At 36.2% G+C, this 16,030-nt stretch overlaps 1 protein-coding gene across 1 annotated transcript in view; it reads left to right on the forward strand.

The window, feature by feature from the left end:
* Slc25a12 (solute carrier family 25 (aspartate/glutamate carrier), member 12) overlaps positions 1–16,030 on the forward strand; it is a gene marked incomplete at its 5' end in the record, with an annotated part of 88,911 nt that overhangs the window by 26,761 nt on the left and 46,120 nt on the right. Inside the window, 1 exon segment of the mRNA XM_005393225.2 lies at positions 8,416–8,531. Coding sequence (XP_005393282.1) covers positions 8,416–8,531 — 116 coding nt within the window.

The raw sequence follows: 16,030 nt of genomic DNA on the forward strand, positions 1-16,030 counted from the left end.
TAGCCTCGAACTTGCGCTGATCCTCCTGCCTCTGCCTCCTGAGTCCTGGGATTATAGGCGTGCACCACCATGCCCAGCTCTGTACTCATTTTTATTGTTCTACAGAACTTAGCACAGTGCATGAAGTTTAGTACAAAAAATGTTTGTTGAATGAGTATTTTATGAGTTAAAAAGATTCTGAGTGGCAAGTTTTAGGAACATAGGTACTTTTATCTATTCTCCAAAAATGTCAATCAGCTGATAAGTCAATGGACATTCAGTCATAGAGTCCTAGTAGTAATTAGGGAGTAAGGCCTATGAGAATTAATTATATTTAATCAGAATTTCTTCTTCACAATGACTAAAGGTAACATATGCATTTATCTTTTTTAGAAATTATCATTGTATGGGCTGCTATTAATTTGACTGAGCACTGTTTTTAAAATATTTGTGTCTTTTCAAATACTTCCTTTTGTGACCATCTGCTTTTCCCCATCTCGGTTGTATGTCTTCTCTAAAGCTTCAGGTCTCTTAGGCTGAGCTGCATTGTTAAAATAGGCTATTTTTCTTATGGTCAAGTGGACTCAAGGACTTAAATTGCCAGAGTAGAATAGATCAAAGATGTGTTTTATCTAGTGGAAAATCTAATGATGTTAAGTAGCATTGATTTTAGAACCTGCTTTACTTTTTAAAAGACAAATATATTCTTCTTCAAATTTTAAGAACTTAAAATATCCTTTTTTTTTTTTTCTCTTTGAAGTCAGGCAGAATGGTATTGGGTGGGAAATCTGATTCATAGGTATATTGATCAGTTTTCCTGTTGCTGGGACAAAATACCCAATTCCTACAATTTAAGGGAGAAGAGGTTTAATTTAGCTTGTGGTTTCTGGGGATCCAGTCCATGGTCAGCTGGCTCCAAGGCAAAATATTATGGCTTAAAGGAGTGGTGGAGCAAAGCTGCTCAGATTATGGTGGCTGGGAAACAGAGCAGGGAAAAGGGACCAGGCAGTAGATGTAGACACCCCTGTCACACCTCCATGACCCATCCAGACATACCCATAAATGTGCTTTTCTAATCCTCTAGGCAGTTCCCAAGCCACTCAGGCTTGATGGTCACATGGAGTTATGTTGTAAAAATTATAAATGAACGTATGAAGCATGTAAATTATTTGTAGAAGCAGAGATAGGTAGATTCATTTTTAAAACATAGGGGTTCTTAGCCTTATGGATGATGTTTAGAAATGCCTGAAGTTCCTGAAATATAAGGCAAAATAAGTAGATATGTATTTGTATTTTTCTAGGGAAAAATACTAGGTTTTAAAAAAGATATATGACTTTTGAAAGGCTAAGTTTCATTGTTAAAGGTTCTGTTGTTGTTTTAAGACAAGGTCTTGCTATGTAGTACAGGCTGGCCTTGAACTCACTGGGTAGCACAGGCCTTGAACTTGCAACAGTCCTGCTGCCTTAGCCTCTCTAGCACTGAGATTATGGGCATGCACCATCATGCTGGCTAAATATTTTTAAAACATAATTTTAATTCAACAAAATCAAATGCTTTGATAATATTTGACTTATTTAAGAAGATAAACTTCCCTCATTTAACAGTTAAGGAAAATGAGGCCCAGATGCTAATTGATTTTCCTAGTAACACAAATTTAATTCTCTTAATTTTAAGTCCATTCATCTTCTTATAATCATTTTTTAAAATGTTCTTTTTTCTCCTCTTTCTGCATTTCCAGGACAGTGATGAAAAATAAAAATACTGTAGTTCAGAAAAAAAAAAAGAATACTGTAGTTCAATTAGTACATTTTTTCCTTAGCCCCAGGAATGTCCCTTGGTTCTATTGGAGTTTTTTGATGATGAGTTCTATGGGTGTACAACTTTCAATGACAGCACATAATATTGCCTGTAAATCACCCAAGATCAAGTGAAACCAAGAGGATGACTACAGCTAGAATAGACAAGTTTATTTGGCTAGGTATGTGGGAAAAGCTAGTTTAGAAGTGGTCAGTACTATGCTCTTTCGTGCTGTTTTTCTCTTCCTGTGTTGTAGCATATAAACTAGTTTTCTTCCCCATCTCATGTTACCCAGTAGATGTTAAATTAAGTAGTGTTTTGATACAGGTGCTTGCTGTGGAAAGCTATGTAAAAGTAGCATTGTATGGCGTAAGTACTGTCATGGGCTTTCTAAAAGTAAAAGCTATTAGCCAAGGATATATTTGTGGGATTGTGGCTTAAACTTTAAAGGTCTGCTGGTATAATGAAAATCAAAATGATTTCATGCATTAAATGCAGATTGCAGAGACTATTACTGTGTAATCTTATCTAAAATATTTAGACAATTGCTTGTTTGAAACTAACTTCTAGAATGATAGTTTCTATTTTTAGTCTGACTCAGAATTTCATTTGGAAGCTCTGTTCACCTGTAATGTGGAAAACTAGTTTTCCTCTTTTGTCTTTTTGAGACAAGATTTTGCTGTGTAGTTCAGGCTGGCCTTGAACTCACTTGGTGTAGCCCAGGCTGACCTCGAACTCACAGCTACTGAGTGGTGGATGTGTGCCACCACACCCAGATGCTTTTCCTTTTTTTTTTTTTTTTTTTTTTGAGCAGGTGTTTTCTTTTATGTACACATGCATAGAGTTGAGATTTTTATGCAGAATTGTTGGGTATTTAAAAAATTACAAAGTTAACTTTTTTGGGGAGGTACTGGGAATCAAACTCAGACCCTTGTGCTTGCCAGGTGGACACTTGTGCCACTGAGCTATATCCCAGCCCAAAGTTAACTTATTGACATTTTGGCATTTTATTTCCCATTGGTCAAGGGACTTGGGAGAAAATTAAAAATAAAATGCACATCATATTCACAAAATATTCTATTTCAAAGCTGTAAAATAAATCTTTTTTTTCTGGTAAAATTTGCCTGTTGAATATGCTGATAGACAAAATGTAGATATTTAGTACATTACATAGCATTTATATTTTAAACAAAGAGCTGCTTGTTGCATAGTTGGCCACCTATGTGTGAGTGTCAGATCTCCAGGGAAAGGTGATCTGGTGTGTAACTCTTGAGTCCTGGCCATCTTTCTGAAGAAAGCAGCTTCTACAACTCAAAGGGTCTAGCACTGCTAGAAACCTCCTGGTACCCATGCTTGTAGTTTATCAAGAGAAGCCAAAAAAGTGGCTCTTTATATGCAATTTTATGATTTCCTAATGTTGGCAACTAATGAAACTGAAAAAACAATACTTTGCATGCCAAATAAAACATCTCTGTGGGCCAGATTGCCTGCCAGCTGACAGTTTATGATCTTTGCCAGTTAAGGACACAGTCTTAGATCTTTTCTCATAAATACAGAAAGTCTTACTATCAAGCATGCCATATATTTTAAAGCTATATGTTTTGTATTTCAGGATAGTTGCATTTTTGATGACCAGCTCTGGAGACTATTTTGGGGAAACCAAAATGTTATAGGCTTGTGTGTTTTTGTTTTATTTTTTAATCTATAATCACTTAAAAATTGCTTAAATCACTCTTACAACCAGAAGAAATAATGCTGATAATTTTTCATTAGAAAGATTTCAACCATTTCAAAAATATGTAGAAAATGAAGGTCTTCCCTAACCCCTGCCTGAAATCACCGTTTGTGTTGGTAGGATGTGTTTTCATGTTTACGGATGATACTGAACCACTGATCCTAAGTGTCATTCAGAGCCTAAAACCGTGTTACTCATTGCCTTTTTCCCTTTTCCCTGTTTTTTGTATTTTGGGTTTTTTTTGTTGTTGTTTTGTTTTTTGTTTTTTTCCGGTACCGGGAATCAAACTCACGACTCCACGCTTGCCAGGCAGGCGCTGTGCCGCTGAGCTAAATCCCCAGCCCCTGTATTTTGTTTTTATGTTTTGTGTTTTAGGGGTGGTGCTGGGGATGGAACTCAGCACCTTGTACATGTGCAGCACATGCTCTCATACCCCCAGCCTTAGCCTTTGTTTTTCAGGAATGTGTGGATAGTCATGATGATAATGATATATTGTAGCTTTATTTGTTTTACTTCCACTGAAATTTGTGTAATGATAACTACATTTTCTAGTTTTACTGTGTTTTTGGTGGGTTCAGTCATAAGGTGTAAGGATCTGATGAGCAAATTTGATAAACTAGATTATTCTTTCAAGGATTCACTAGGCACTCATGCATCTAATTTCACCAATAACTGTTTAGCACTAGCATGGCTAAATTAGTGCTAATTTAACATTTAATTAGGGCATAGTCTTCAGTGCCTTGCAGTTTTTCCCTCAATAAAAAGCAAAGGCATAGTATGCATCATTATTTTAGATATAATGTAACTTATAATTTAAACATATCTCAAAGTATTTTTAGTCTTAGAAAACACAGCTATGAGTATACAATATGTTTAAAGGGAGTAGGGGCACAAATTGAAATGTAAAGTCATTTGCCTTATACTGTATCAGAAAATATATTTCTATAAATGTATTCTTTTTTTGTTTGTTTTCGTTTTTTTGAGACAGGATCTTGATATGTAGCTCAGGCTGGCCTCAAACTCATAGTGATCCTTTTGCCTCAGCTTCCTCAGTACTGAGATTATGGGGATGTGCCACCATGCCCAACGTTTTACAAATATATTCTAAATTGAATTTGTTGAAGAATATATATGAGTTCTTACTCTGAATTAAGCTTGTGCTCTATGACGAGCCTGGCTTCTTGTGGTGGGAAATTCTTAAAAATTAGATGTTAAACAGTTAATTGCATAATTATTCTAATAAGAATTGTGCAAAGGCCATGGGACAAGTACAAGGTGCTTTTGCAAGAGTGTATGATGTGGGATGTGAAATCAGCTGGGGGCTCTGGATGCTTCTCTTGAGGAAATGGTATTTGAGCTGAGCCGTGTTAGGACCAGGTGTAAATTAAATGGGAAAACTTGGCTGTGGCGGGATCATTCCAAGAAGAATGCATTGCAGAGTGATGTCCTTTAGTGTAGGAGCATGGGTGGTTGTGTTGCCAAGAGTGAGAGGGCTGGAGTGTAGAGACGTGAGGGAAGTGGGGTGTGCAGCATCAGCTCATGGGGCCAACAAACCACTTTAAGGATTAGCTCCATCCTTTGAGATTGCAGACTCTTGTAAATGTGTTGTTCAAACCAGGCCACCAAAGAGTAATAAGGGGTGCTACTAGTAATTGTGTAGGACATCTGATCACTCTACCTTAAGGATGACCACTGATTGATTAACTGATTGATTGGTTTTTACAGTATTGGGCATTGCGCCCAGGGTCTTCACACTGAACTATGTTCCCAGCCATTTTCTCTCTTTCTCTCTTTCAGTCTTTCTTTGACAGGGTCTCACGAAGTCAATAAATTGCCCAGGCAGAGCTCCAACGTGTGATCTTTCTGCCTCAGCCACTCTGAGTGTTGGGATTGCAGCACTAGCCACCACGTGAAGCTAGTTAAAGGTTTGAAGTAAAGTAGTGACTTGACCAGATTTGCATTTAGGAAGATTCCCCAGATGTCTTAGTTACTTTTCTCTCATTGCTGAGATAAAATACCCAAAATTAAAAGGGGGAAGGTTTATTTAGCTCACAGTTTGTAGAGGTTTCAGTCCATAATCGGCTGGCTCCAAGGCAGGGTGGCACATGGCAGAGGGGCAACAGTTCATGGCCTGGGAAGACAGCAAAAGCACGAGAGAGAGAGACAAGGGACAAGCCTTTCTCTGTCCCTTATATTTTATGCAGGCTACCTGCCCTAGGGCGGGTTTAGCACTCACACCATTGACTCTAGCATAGGGCCATGATCTAATCACAAGCTCTAGATTCAGCCACTTCCAAAAAGCCTGTCCCTTTTGACTACATTAGGTTTTGGAGGGTCATCCAGACATAAACCATAGCACCTGATAAGCCTGGCACAGAAAGACAAATATTGCATGTTCTCACTCATATGTGGAATCTGAAAAGTTCATCTCAGAAGTAGAGAGTAGAGAGCCGGGTGTGGTGGCGCACGCCTGTAATGCCAGCACTCGGGAGGCTGAGGCAGGAAGATTGTTGTTGCAAGTTTGAGACCTGGGCTACAAAGTGAGCCCAAGGCCAGCCTGAACTGAACTGCATAGCGAGACCCTGTCTCAAAAAGACAAACAAACAAACAAAAACAAACAAACAAAAAAAGAAGTAGTAGAGTAGAAAGGTATAGTTACCAGAGGGTTGGGTGGCTGAAGGGAGATGGGATTGAAAGATATTGGTTGAAGGATATTATGTAGTAACAGTTGAATAGGAAGAATATTTTTAAAAATAGTGTCCAGAACAGACAAATATATTGAGATGTGAACTATATTAAGTGATTGCCAAGGTCACAGTGGTATAGGGCAGAGGTGAAGTGAGAACTAATGGTTATGGAGTTTCTTTTTTGGGTGATAAATGTTTTAAAATTGATTGTAGAGATGCCTGCACAACTTTGTGATCATACCAAGGATTATTGGACATACACCTTTTTTTTTAAGAGTAGAAGGTATTTATTGAGAGAAAGATTCTGCCTAAGGACAGAAGAGGGCTCTGAGTGGGTGACCCTGGACATACACTTTAAATGGGTGAATTGACTGATAAGGGAATGAAATCTCAAAGCTTTTTTTTTAATTAAAAAATCCCCTCTGGCTACAACATGGAGCTAGCTTGGAGGAAGGCTGGAAGGATCCAGAATACCAGTTTGGAGGCTACTGCAGATTGTAGTTATTGAAAATGACTGGCAATATCAGGACATACGAGCTTGGGTAGATTACAAGTCTTACTATTTTTATTAACTGTAAATACACTAGTTTCAAAATTGACTATTCTTCTTTTTCACGGATTTTTCATCTTCTTTGCAGTGTTTTTCCTAAGAAACTAATCTTTCCTTAACTGCCCAATGTTCATTACTCTATATATTTCAAAATGTGTTGTTACAGAAATTTTTCTGTAGTGTAACCTTTTACAATTTCAGTTTGAAGAAGAAAAAGTCATCAGTACTATATCTGTGTGCATATGAAACAGATTTTTATAATGATGTTACTTGGACACCAGTACCTTATGAATAGCAGAAAGATGGTTTTGAATCTTGTGGTAAGCTTGCTGTGGAAGATAGCCAACTCCATAGAGTCACTGAAGGTAACTTCTGTGTAGTTTTAGCCACTGGTTAGTTCACAACCCTAAATATGGATTATAGGACTCCGTAAGTTCTAGAAATCAAATAATGTGAGTCTCCTCACTTTTTGTTTTTGAAATATTCTTTGAGAAATTTTTACTATTGACATTTCAAACATATGTCACAGAGAATAATGTAATAAATTCTGTGTACTCATCATCCACTTTTAGTAATTATCAAGATAATTACTAAATTCTATTTCATTTGTATGTCTGCCTGTTGCTCCATCCCCCGTATGATTTTGAAGTAAGCTCCAAATGACATACTTCATCAGTAAATATCTCACTATATATTTCTACAAAATAACTCTTAATAACAAAAACTCTCATAAACATACTAATTTCTTAATATTATTAGGTATTTGTTATATCAGTATCTTCATTTCTTTGGTGGACTTATAAACTAAAAAAAGCCCACTTTGTTTAAATTGGAATGTAGGTAAGGCTGTATACTGTCATTCATTGTTAAATAACTCTTAGGTCTTTTAAAAATTGAGGCTGTCTATATCTTTTTAAAAACTTATTTTCTTACAATTATAGGATGTCCATTCTGTAATTTCTTATAGCCTGCATTTTTGTCATGTTGGTTAACATGTTCCTTCGTCCATTATATTTTCTCTAAATTGGTGATTGCATTTAGATCAATGGTTCTTAACGGTGCAATTTTGCTTTCCAGGGAACATTTGCAGTGTCTGGAGTCATTTTTTGTTGTAACTGGGGGACACTGTTGGCATCTAGTGGATAGAGGCCAGGAATGTTGTTCAATGTGTTCTAATGCATAGGAGACCCCAACAACAGACAAATTATCCATTTTAAAATGTCAGTAGTGCTGAGGTTGAGAAACTCTGATCTGGAGACTTGATCAGATTCAGGTTTAATTTTATTTATTTATTCAGTACTAGGGATTGAACCAAGGGCCTTCTCTCTGAGCTATATCTTAACCCTTCTCCCCCTTTTAATTTTGAGAAATAAGCTGCGCAGGCTGGGGTAGAACTTGGATCTCCCTGCCTCAGCTTCCCTCTTTAATTATTTTCGGTCTGGTTCGCTCTCTCTTTTTGTGATGTTAGGCCCTATTGCTTAGTGCTCAGGTTCATGAATTTGTTAGAGGCTTATAAAAAGGTAGTATTCCCACCATACCTGAAGTACTTGTACCCTTCATGAATTACTTGGTTACCTCAAGCTACAGTTCATAAAGTAAAGGCAGATTAAATGCCTGATATTTTCCCTTTCTTTTCTAGTCACTAACATTTTGTATTTCATCACAGGTTGATCTCCTATCAAGAGTTTTTGGCTTTTGAATCTGTTTTATGTGCTCCAGATTCCATGTTCATAGTGGCTTTCCAATTGTTTGACAAAAGTGGAAATGGAGAGGTGACATTTGGTAAGGGAAAAGAAAGATTATAAGTGATTAAAGTTAGTAATGCTGGTTCAGTATTTAATTGCTAAATCTAATAACTCAGTATAGATCACTGTTTATTTAGGACCTTGTCAGTAAGTGAAGTATTAATTTCCTAAAAGGATTTACATAGATCAAAGTGGTTTTATTTTCTTCAAAGTGGACTATTATGGTATTGCAAAAGATTAAGGAATATAGGAATGCTATTCCTTCAGCTCATCAAGTCACTGATACTTTCACATTCCTAAAATAGGTGGTACAAAATTTTCCTGTTCTGGGCCAGCCTGGGCAAAAATTTTTTATGAAGTAGACAGTGAACATCTTTTCATTCTTACAGGGATTTTTAGATAAAGAATTCAGAGCTTCTCTGTGGCATCTTTGGAAAATTGCTACTATGTCATTTTCACACCAACAATAGGAATGAAAGATAGAGTTAAGATTAGTTAGTGATTTCTGACACCACCCCCCCATTTTAGATTTGTTTTAGGAAACAAGGCTAGAATATTAAAATCACCATCTGAGTTGAGTATGGAAATTGCTTTAAATCCTTTGGTAGACACATAACCTACACATTATTGATGTTTCACAATTATACAAACTAGGATTTTTATTTGTAGCTGTGCATTAGTTTTTTTGTTTGTTTGTTTGTTTGTTTTGTTTTTGACACAGGGTCTTGCTATGTAGCTAGCTCAGACTGGCCTTGAACTCATTATGTAGTCCAGATTGGCCATGACCTCTCTATGTAGTCCAGGCTGGCCTCAAACTTGTGGCAATCCTTCTGCCTCAGCCTCCCGAGTGCTGGGATTACAGGCATGTGCCTGGTTGCGTTTGTTTTAAAAATGCTTATTTGCAGAAATTAGTTTGTGATGAGTGAACCTATTGGCTAATCTTCCTTACAACAGGCTTTTCAACAAAAACAACATTGTGCTTTCAAAGATCTTGAATCCCCATCTTTTTTTTATCTTTTAATTTAAAATTTCTTGTTGTGCCTAAAGAACAAATAACATAAAATTTGCCATTTAATAATTTTTAACTACACAGTTCAGTAGTGTTCAATATGTTCCTACTGCTATAAAACAGACCTCTAGAACTTTTTCATCTTGCAGGCGGAACTTGAGCTCCTTTTATGGTGTGAATTGGCACGAATATTTGAGAGAAATGCTTGAAAATTGGGCTTGCCCTGAGCCACTGGAGTAAATGTTTATTTACTGTGATGTTTGAGTTATAAGATAGATGTTATTTACTTAAACTTGAAAAGTAATATTACAGTAATGGTAAGAATCATGAGAAAGTACAAATGAGTTTGGAAGGACTATGATTCTTTGGCAAGCACTTTTGGTGAACACATTTTCCAGCGTGGCATCAACTATTCCCTTCCTCTACCCGTTGGCCAGGTTGTTCTTTGTCTGAGAATTTCTTAATTAAATACTACGCAGGTCTATTTAGATTTCTGCCTATATCTTGGCATCCTCTCTGTTTGGGAGCAAGCTCTGGCCGTTCTGCCTTTTTAAGAACGTTGTTCTCATAAACACCTACAGCCTATAGTTGAAAGCACACACACACAAAAATCTGTCATTCAGTGTCAACCCTGTGTGACTAATAATACTGCATTTTATATTTGCAATAGGTTTCATACATGTTCACAGGTCTCACTTTCAAATGTGGTATAGAAATGCTTGGGAAATAATTTGACATAAACATTTCAGTTAGGAACAGTATATTTATGCTTATATCATGTATACATTAAAGATTAGACTTTCCAAAACCTAAATTATTTTGTCCCATCATGTGGCATTTGATTGCTTTCTATTTTTTAAAAAAGTTATTCGAGTTACTTTACCAAACAGACTGACAACAAAGACCCACATCATTGCCGATCAGTAGATTAAAAGATGTATACCCAGGTGTGGTGGCACATGCCTGTAGTCCCAGCATTCTGGGAGGCTGAGGCAGGAAAATTTCAAGATACAGCCCCACCTGGGGAACTTAGAGAGACCCTGTCTCAAAAAATAAACGGAAGTGGACATATAGCTCAGAGCAGAGAAACTGAGTTCAATCCTCATTGCACAAAAAAGAAAGAAAAAAAAGAGGGTAGAAGTAGTTGAATGGTTTACACACTATGATTTATGAGTTAGGATTTCAAGAAATATAATGAAGATTAAAAACAGAACATATCAGTTTTAATTTTTAAAGCACTGGGTATGACCTGAGGAACATATGTGCTGTCCAGAATCTTGCTTTCATTTTACTGCTCTGTAATCTAGAGACAAGAAGATTATTATGGAATAAGAAAATTATATCCTGTTTTGACATTGTTCCTGGGGGTCCCTGCACCTCCTTTGATGGTACTCCCCTATTTTTTTAAGGACCTTGATCATTTTCCCTTTCTTTTAAGAAATTTTTATGTAGTGTGGTACTAAGGACCAAACCCAGGGCTTCATGCATGCTGGGCAAGTGCTTTACTGTTGAGCAATACTCCCAGCACCATTTTTACACAACTTTTCTTAACTAAACTGAAAGGAATCATAATTTTATATCTTTACATGATTGATTTTATGATATTTCATAACATTAACAAATTTTAATAAAATTATATAGTTATGTATTATATTTATATGAAATTGTTATAATTTTATACTGTTTAAGAAAGGAAGAAAAGCGTCAAAACTTACAGCAAATGCCATTTAACAGGATTTCTAAGGTCCACTTATTTCAGGCTGTATTCAAGACTACAGAATTTCTACATGTGGAAATAATTAACTTGGAGTTTATTTTTATAGGATTTTGAATCTATGACAAAGGTCAGTTTTCATGTTTGTGCCCACTTAATAAAATGAATTGTGCTTATATATTTATAGACATATGTTTAGGTAAAAGGAAATTTTAGATTCATTCTAACTAGAGTTAAATCTTTTTCACCACAGGGCCTTACGTTTTCTAGTTTGTAGCTATTTATAGTTTTCTTGCGCACACAAGGAGAGAAAGTTAGAGAATATTGAATGGAAGATGCAGTCAAGTGAGGGAAGATCATTATGCCATCGGTATCTCTTGTGGACTATGATGATAATGTTAATGCTATCCGTGGACTTATATATATTATTCTCATCTATACTCTTTTTTAAGATATGCTTCTTATATGCATCAAATTGTACACTTAAACGGTGTGCATCTTTACAAGTATTTCTATAAAGAGCAGTACTGAACAACATTTACTTGTGTGCTAGACAAGGTTTTTGTTATTAAAGATGCCTCCATTCTAGGAGAAAGGATTTACAGTGAGGCCCTGGTAATACATTTCAGAATATGAAAGCTCAAGAACGGGTTCTGGAGTTGTTTTTCTTAAAGAGTGAATAAACCATTAGTTAATTATTTACTCTTTGATGTTCTTTTAATAAAACTTCTAATGCATGCCGTGGGTAATTACTTAATGGCTTGTCTATCTGTTATCGCCAGGTGGCATGAGCCTTGTAGGGACCATCGCATGACTGGTGTGTGCTAGACACAGTGTATATTTAGCTTGGTCTCACTTTAAATGCTGGTGTGCTGGCTATCCTGCTTGATAAAATTAGGTTGAGGTAACCTAGTTACGCTGTTATATTACATTGTGTTGTCAATAGCTGCAAGCATTCCCTCCGGCCCCCTCCAAAAAAGGCCTATTGCTTTAACAATGATGTAATCATTCTAAAAAAAATAAACAAAAAATCACTTCTTGGCCTTTTGGCTAAGATCACGTTTTAAAAAAAGAACAAAAAAGAAGCTCTTATTTATTAACTAATGAATATGAAGCATATATTCTAATTTCTCTATTAACTCATCAGCATTGTGTTTCAAAGTATTTTTCCTAGAAATGAGATATCTTCAAGGTGACTTTTTTCCAGGGACACATCCTTACCCTTGCGTATAGAACCCTCAAGAAGGAGGGATGTCTTTTTTGTTTTATTACTGTGTTGGTTGTCAGTATGGAAATACAGCAAATAAAAATATGTTCTGTTTGTGCCTCTAAAATTGGCTCTTTTTCCCTAAAGGGAAGAATAGAATGGATTGGTTTTAAGTATAATCACTGGTGTTATTTGAAGGGTCACGAGATGGAAGCATAAATATGAAAACCCTGATATTTCTTTCTCAGTGGAAAGAAAACCATGGACATGGGATAATACAAAATTCTAATGGTGATAAGTAGTGTAATTTGGTATGAAGTAGAGCTTCACTTAGGGTTCAATTAAATCAGAAAGACATTTTGAGATTCTTTGCGTTGCTTTCAGACATTCTAGAGAGGGTAACTTTTTAAATACACAAGCCTACTAGAGTAGCTTAGAATTGGAGGTACAAAAAAAAAAAGGTTGCCGTGTTACTAGATTTTATGCCATGGGATGAGAGACTGTTGAAGCATCTACTTTCTAGAATAATAGATGCTCTTTAAATGTGAACTTGTTTTTCCGGAGAAATGGACCTTTACATGTATTTGGCAACAGGACTACTCTATTGACCCATCATACACTAATTCTTTCTGGAGGTAGGTAAAGGGCTAAGAGAAATACGTCTCCCAGGAACAGAGGAGGTTTTTCCAGGACATTATTGACCTACCTGGAAGTAGGACTCAGAAATGTGGGAGAGTCTACATGATACGATGATTGGGACTTCCTCTACAAGTTGCTGTTGTTGGTCTTGCTGTTGTTGTTTGTTTGTGTTCTTTTTTGGCCTCCCAGTTGCTCCTCTTTCCCCCTAATTTTTCCTTCACTGAAAAATACTTCACTTCCACAAGTCTCACCATTGTGTTTGTTCAGTTATACGCAAAGATATTCACTGTTCGTGGTGAGTGTCCTGAAAGATTCTCTGACTTCACTTTAAGAACTGTGCAGGTGAAACTCAGCTATTGAGGAATGTTTTTCCCCTGACAATAAGAATGTTTGGTCTCAAGCCTGTAAATTGGAAGCAGTGGCTCCTGCTGGGCTGGAATCCTTGGAATCAGGATGTCAAGTTGGGCTGATGGTAGGTGGGCTATGTCACAGGGCTGATGGCTTGTATACCTACAGGAGGAGTTCTCTGGCCACACCGTTGGTACAGCAGCTCCTTCCAGGCTCATTCATGGAACAGGCATGGTGGCAGTCTTGGAGAAGAGTGCCAGCCCCGGTCAGAGGTAATTTTGTATTGCAGAAAGGTGAACAAGACCAGTAGGAAGCTCCCATAAAACCAGGGGAGGGATAAGGGTGGATGAGATGGGAACACACAGTGTGGGCTGCTGGGGAAACTGAAATTTAAGACATATTTACTATATATATATATATATATATATATTCAATGTGTATTTCATCTAGTCCAATCAGTATAAGTGACTGATACAGCTAAACTGACTAATGTTATACATCTGTGAACATTTTTACTTAATCACAGTTGTCACCGTTACCTGCCCTCCTGACAGATCACTGTGCTCCTCTCCTTTGAGCAGAGAGAACATAATGACAGGCTACTTTTGTATCTAGCTTCAGTTCCCTTTTCATTGGAATTATCAGCCGTCCCTTTCATAAGCCCGTGCCCTGCAGGAAGTGAAAAAGTGCTCTATTGTTTTCTATATGTCAGAAAACGAATGGATTCCTGTTTCTCCTAGCAGTGCCCTCCTAGTATAAAATAGTAGAACATGATCTTGCTGCCAGTAAGGGGACCATCATATCCCTTTCTTCCAGGACAGAACTGTGGCCACTAAACTAGCACCCTTAAGGAGTTTTTTAGAACTAACGATCCTTGTTTGCCACTGGAAAGATGGGATTCTCTCTGGGAGGGAAGCTTGCTCTGCAGTTTAAATTAGATGTATTTGGTATATTTGATGTTATTGCTGTTCCTTTTCAATCATGCAGAACCTGATAAAATCAAGAAAGATGAGAACATTAGTTATTTCAGCTATTGCCTCTCACAACTACCTCTAAGCTCTCTAGTTCTGGAGAGCATGTATAAATATAAATATAAATATATATTATACACTAGTAAAAGAAAAGTGGTGATTATATGAATGACTTCAAAACAGTAGTTATACTGATTATTTCTGTCCCATTCCTGTACCAACCTTAGGCAACTGGCAATGGAAATAAAAGTAATACGCATCTCAAGAGGTATCAAAGTAGGTTTAACATTTTATCAGTCACAGTAACCACAGTTGTAGCCTGTAGCATGACTGAAACAATTAAAAGTGTCTGGGGAGTAATTAATAAACCTCAGCATATAATAATGATGATGACAAAACCACATACAAAGTTATCTTGTCATCATTTTGGGAGAAATAGGAAATGTCTAAGCGAATACTCATGGCAAATGACACTTCTTTATTTGGGGAGATTGCATTGAGTAGTTCAGGACATTATTTTAATTGTTATAATGACATTCTAAGATCTTATTTAGAGATTGCTAGAAGTTTGTAAAATAAAACTTTCATTAAAAGTTTTTATCATAGAGATATTTTTCTCTAAATATAAATTAGACCTTTTCTAAATGTAAATTATACATTATAAATTTATAAATATCCTTTTTGTGATAGCAGAAAAAATTTTATAGATAGTTAAATTTCATTAATTTGGAGCTTTTTGAGTCTTTAACTTGATATAGTTTCACACTTTAGATTCTGATTTTTTTTTTTTTTTTTGTCTTTTTGAGACAGGGTCTCGATATGCAGTTCAGGCTGGCCTTGACCTCACTTTGTAGACGAGGTTGGACTTGAACTCACAACAACCCTCCTGCCTCAGCCTCCCGAGTCCTGGCATTATAGGCGTGCACCACCATGCCCAGCTGATATTTTCAATTATATAAAAAGGGTTCAGTTTTGTCCACTATTAAATAAAAATTATCCAGGTAGCAATATATACATTTGTTAACAAATAATTGAGTTTTAGGAATTATGACCTTTAAAATAAAGGTTACCATGCAGTAACTTATTCTCTTTAATAATGAATCTTACTATTAATTAAATAAATATAATTTAAAGTTACCCTATTCTGCTTCCTATTTTTTTCTTTTCTTAGATGAACACTTTTTATTAGACCTTAAAAATAAGCAATTAAGTTAATTTTGGTAATATAAGCAGCTAATTAATTTAATTAGAAGGATATTAAAAATTTTTTGCTTCTCTTCCACAAGATTTTAGCCCTAAATCTTTTTTGCTGCCCTTATTATTAATCAATTTTTTTTGGCTGGGGCTTGAACACCAGAGTTTTCTCATTCCTGAGCCCTTATGATTTTACTTCTCTTATAAATTTTAACATATTTTACACCTTCAAGTTTCATATAGATTTAACAGTAATCTTTTGTGTTGATTAGAGACCAAGATTCTATGAATTGTTACTAATTTTCTTTCAGGACTAAAAACCTACATAACAATTAATTTATACTTATGTAAAGTGAGAATACTTGACATGATTTGAAAACTCTGAAATAACTCTTGCTACTTAGGCAAGAAGTCACTCCTGCGGTTCATTTGAAAGAAAAGATGAGAATCCTGT

This window comes from Chinchilla lanigera, unplaced genomic scaffold (assembly GCF_000276665.1).
Source record: "Chinchilla lanigera isolate Chin_1 unplaced genomic scaffold, ChiLan1.0 scaffold00048, whole genome shotgun sequence".
In the NCBI taxonomy this organism is placed as follows: Eukaryota; Metazoa; Chordata; class Mammalia; order Rodentia; family Chinchillidae; genus Chinchilla; species Chinchilla lanigera.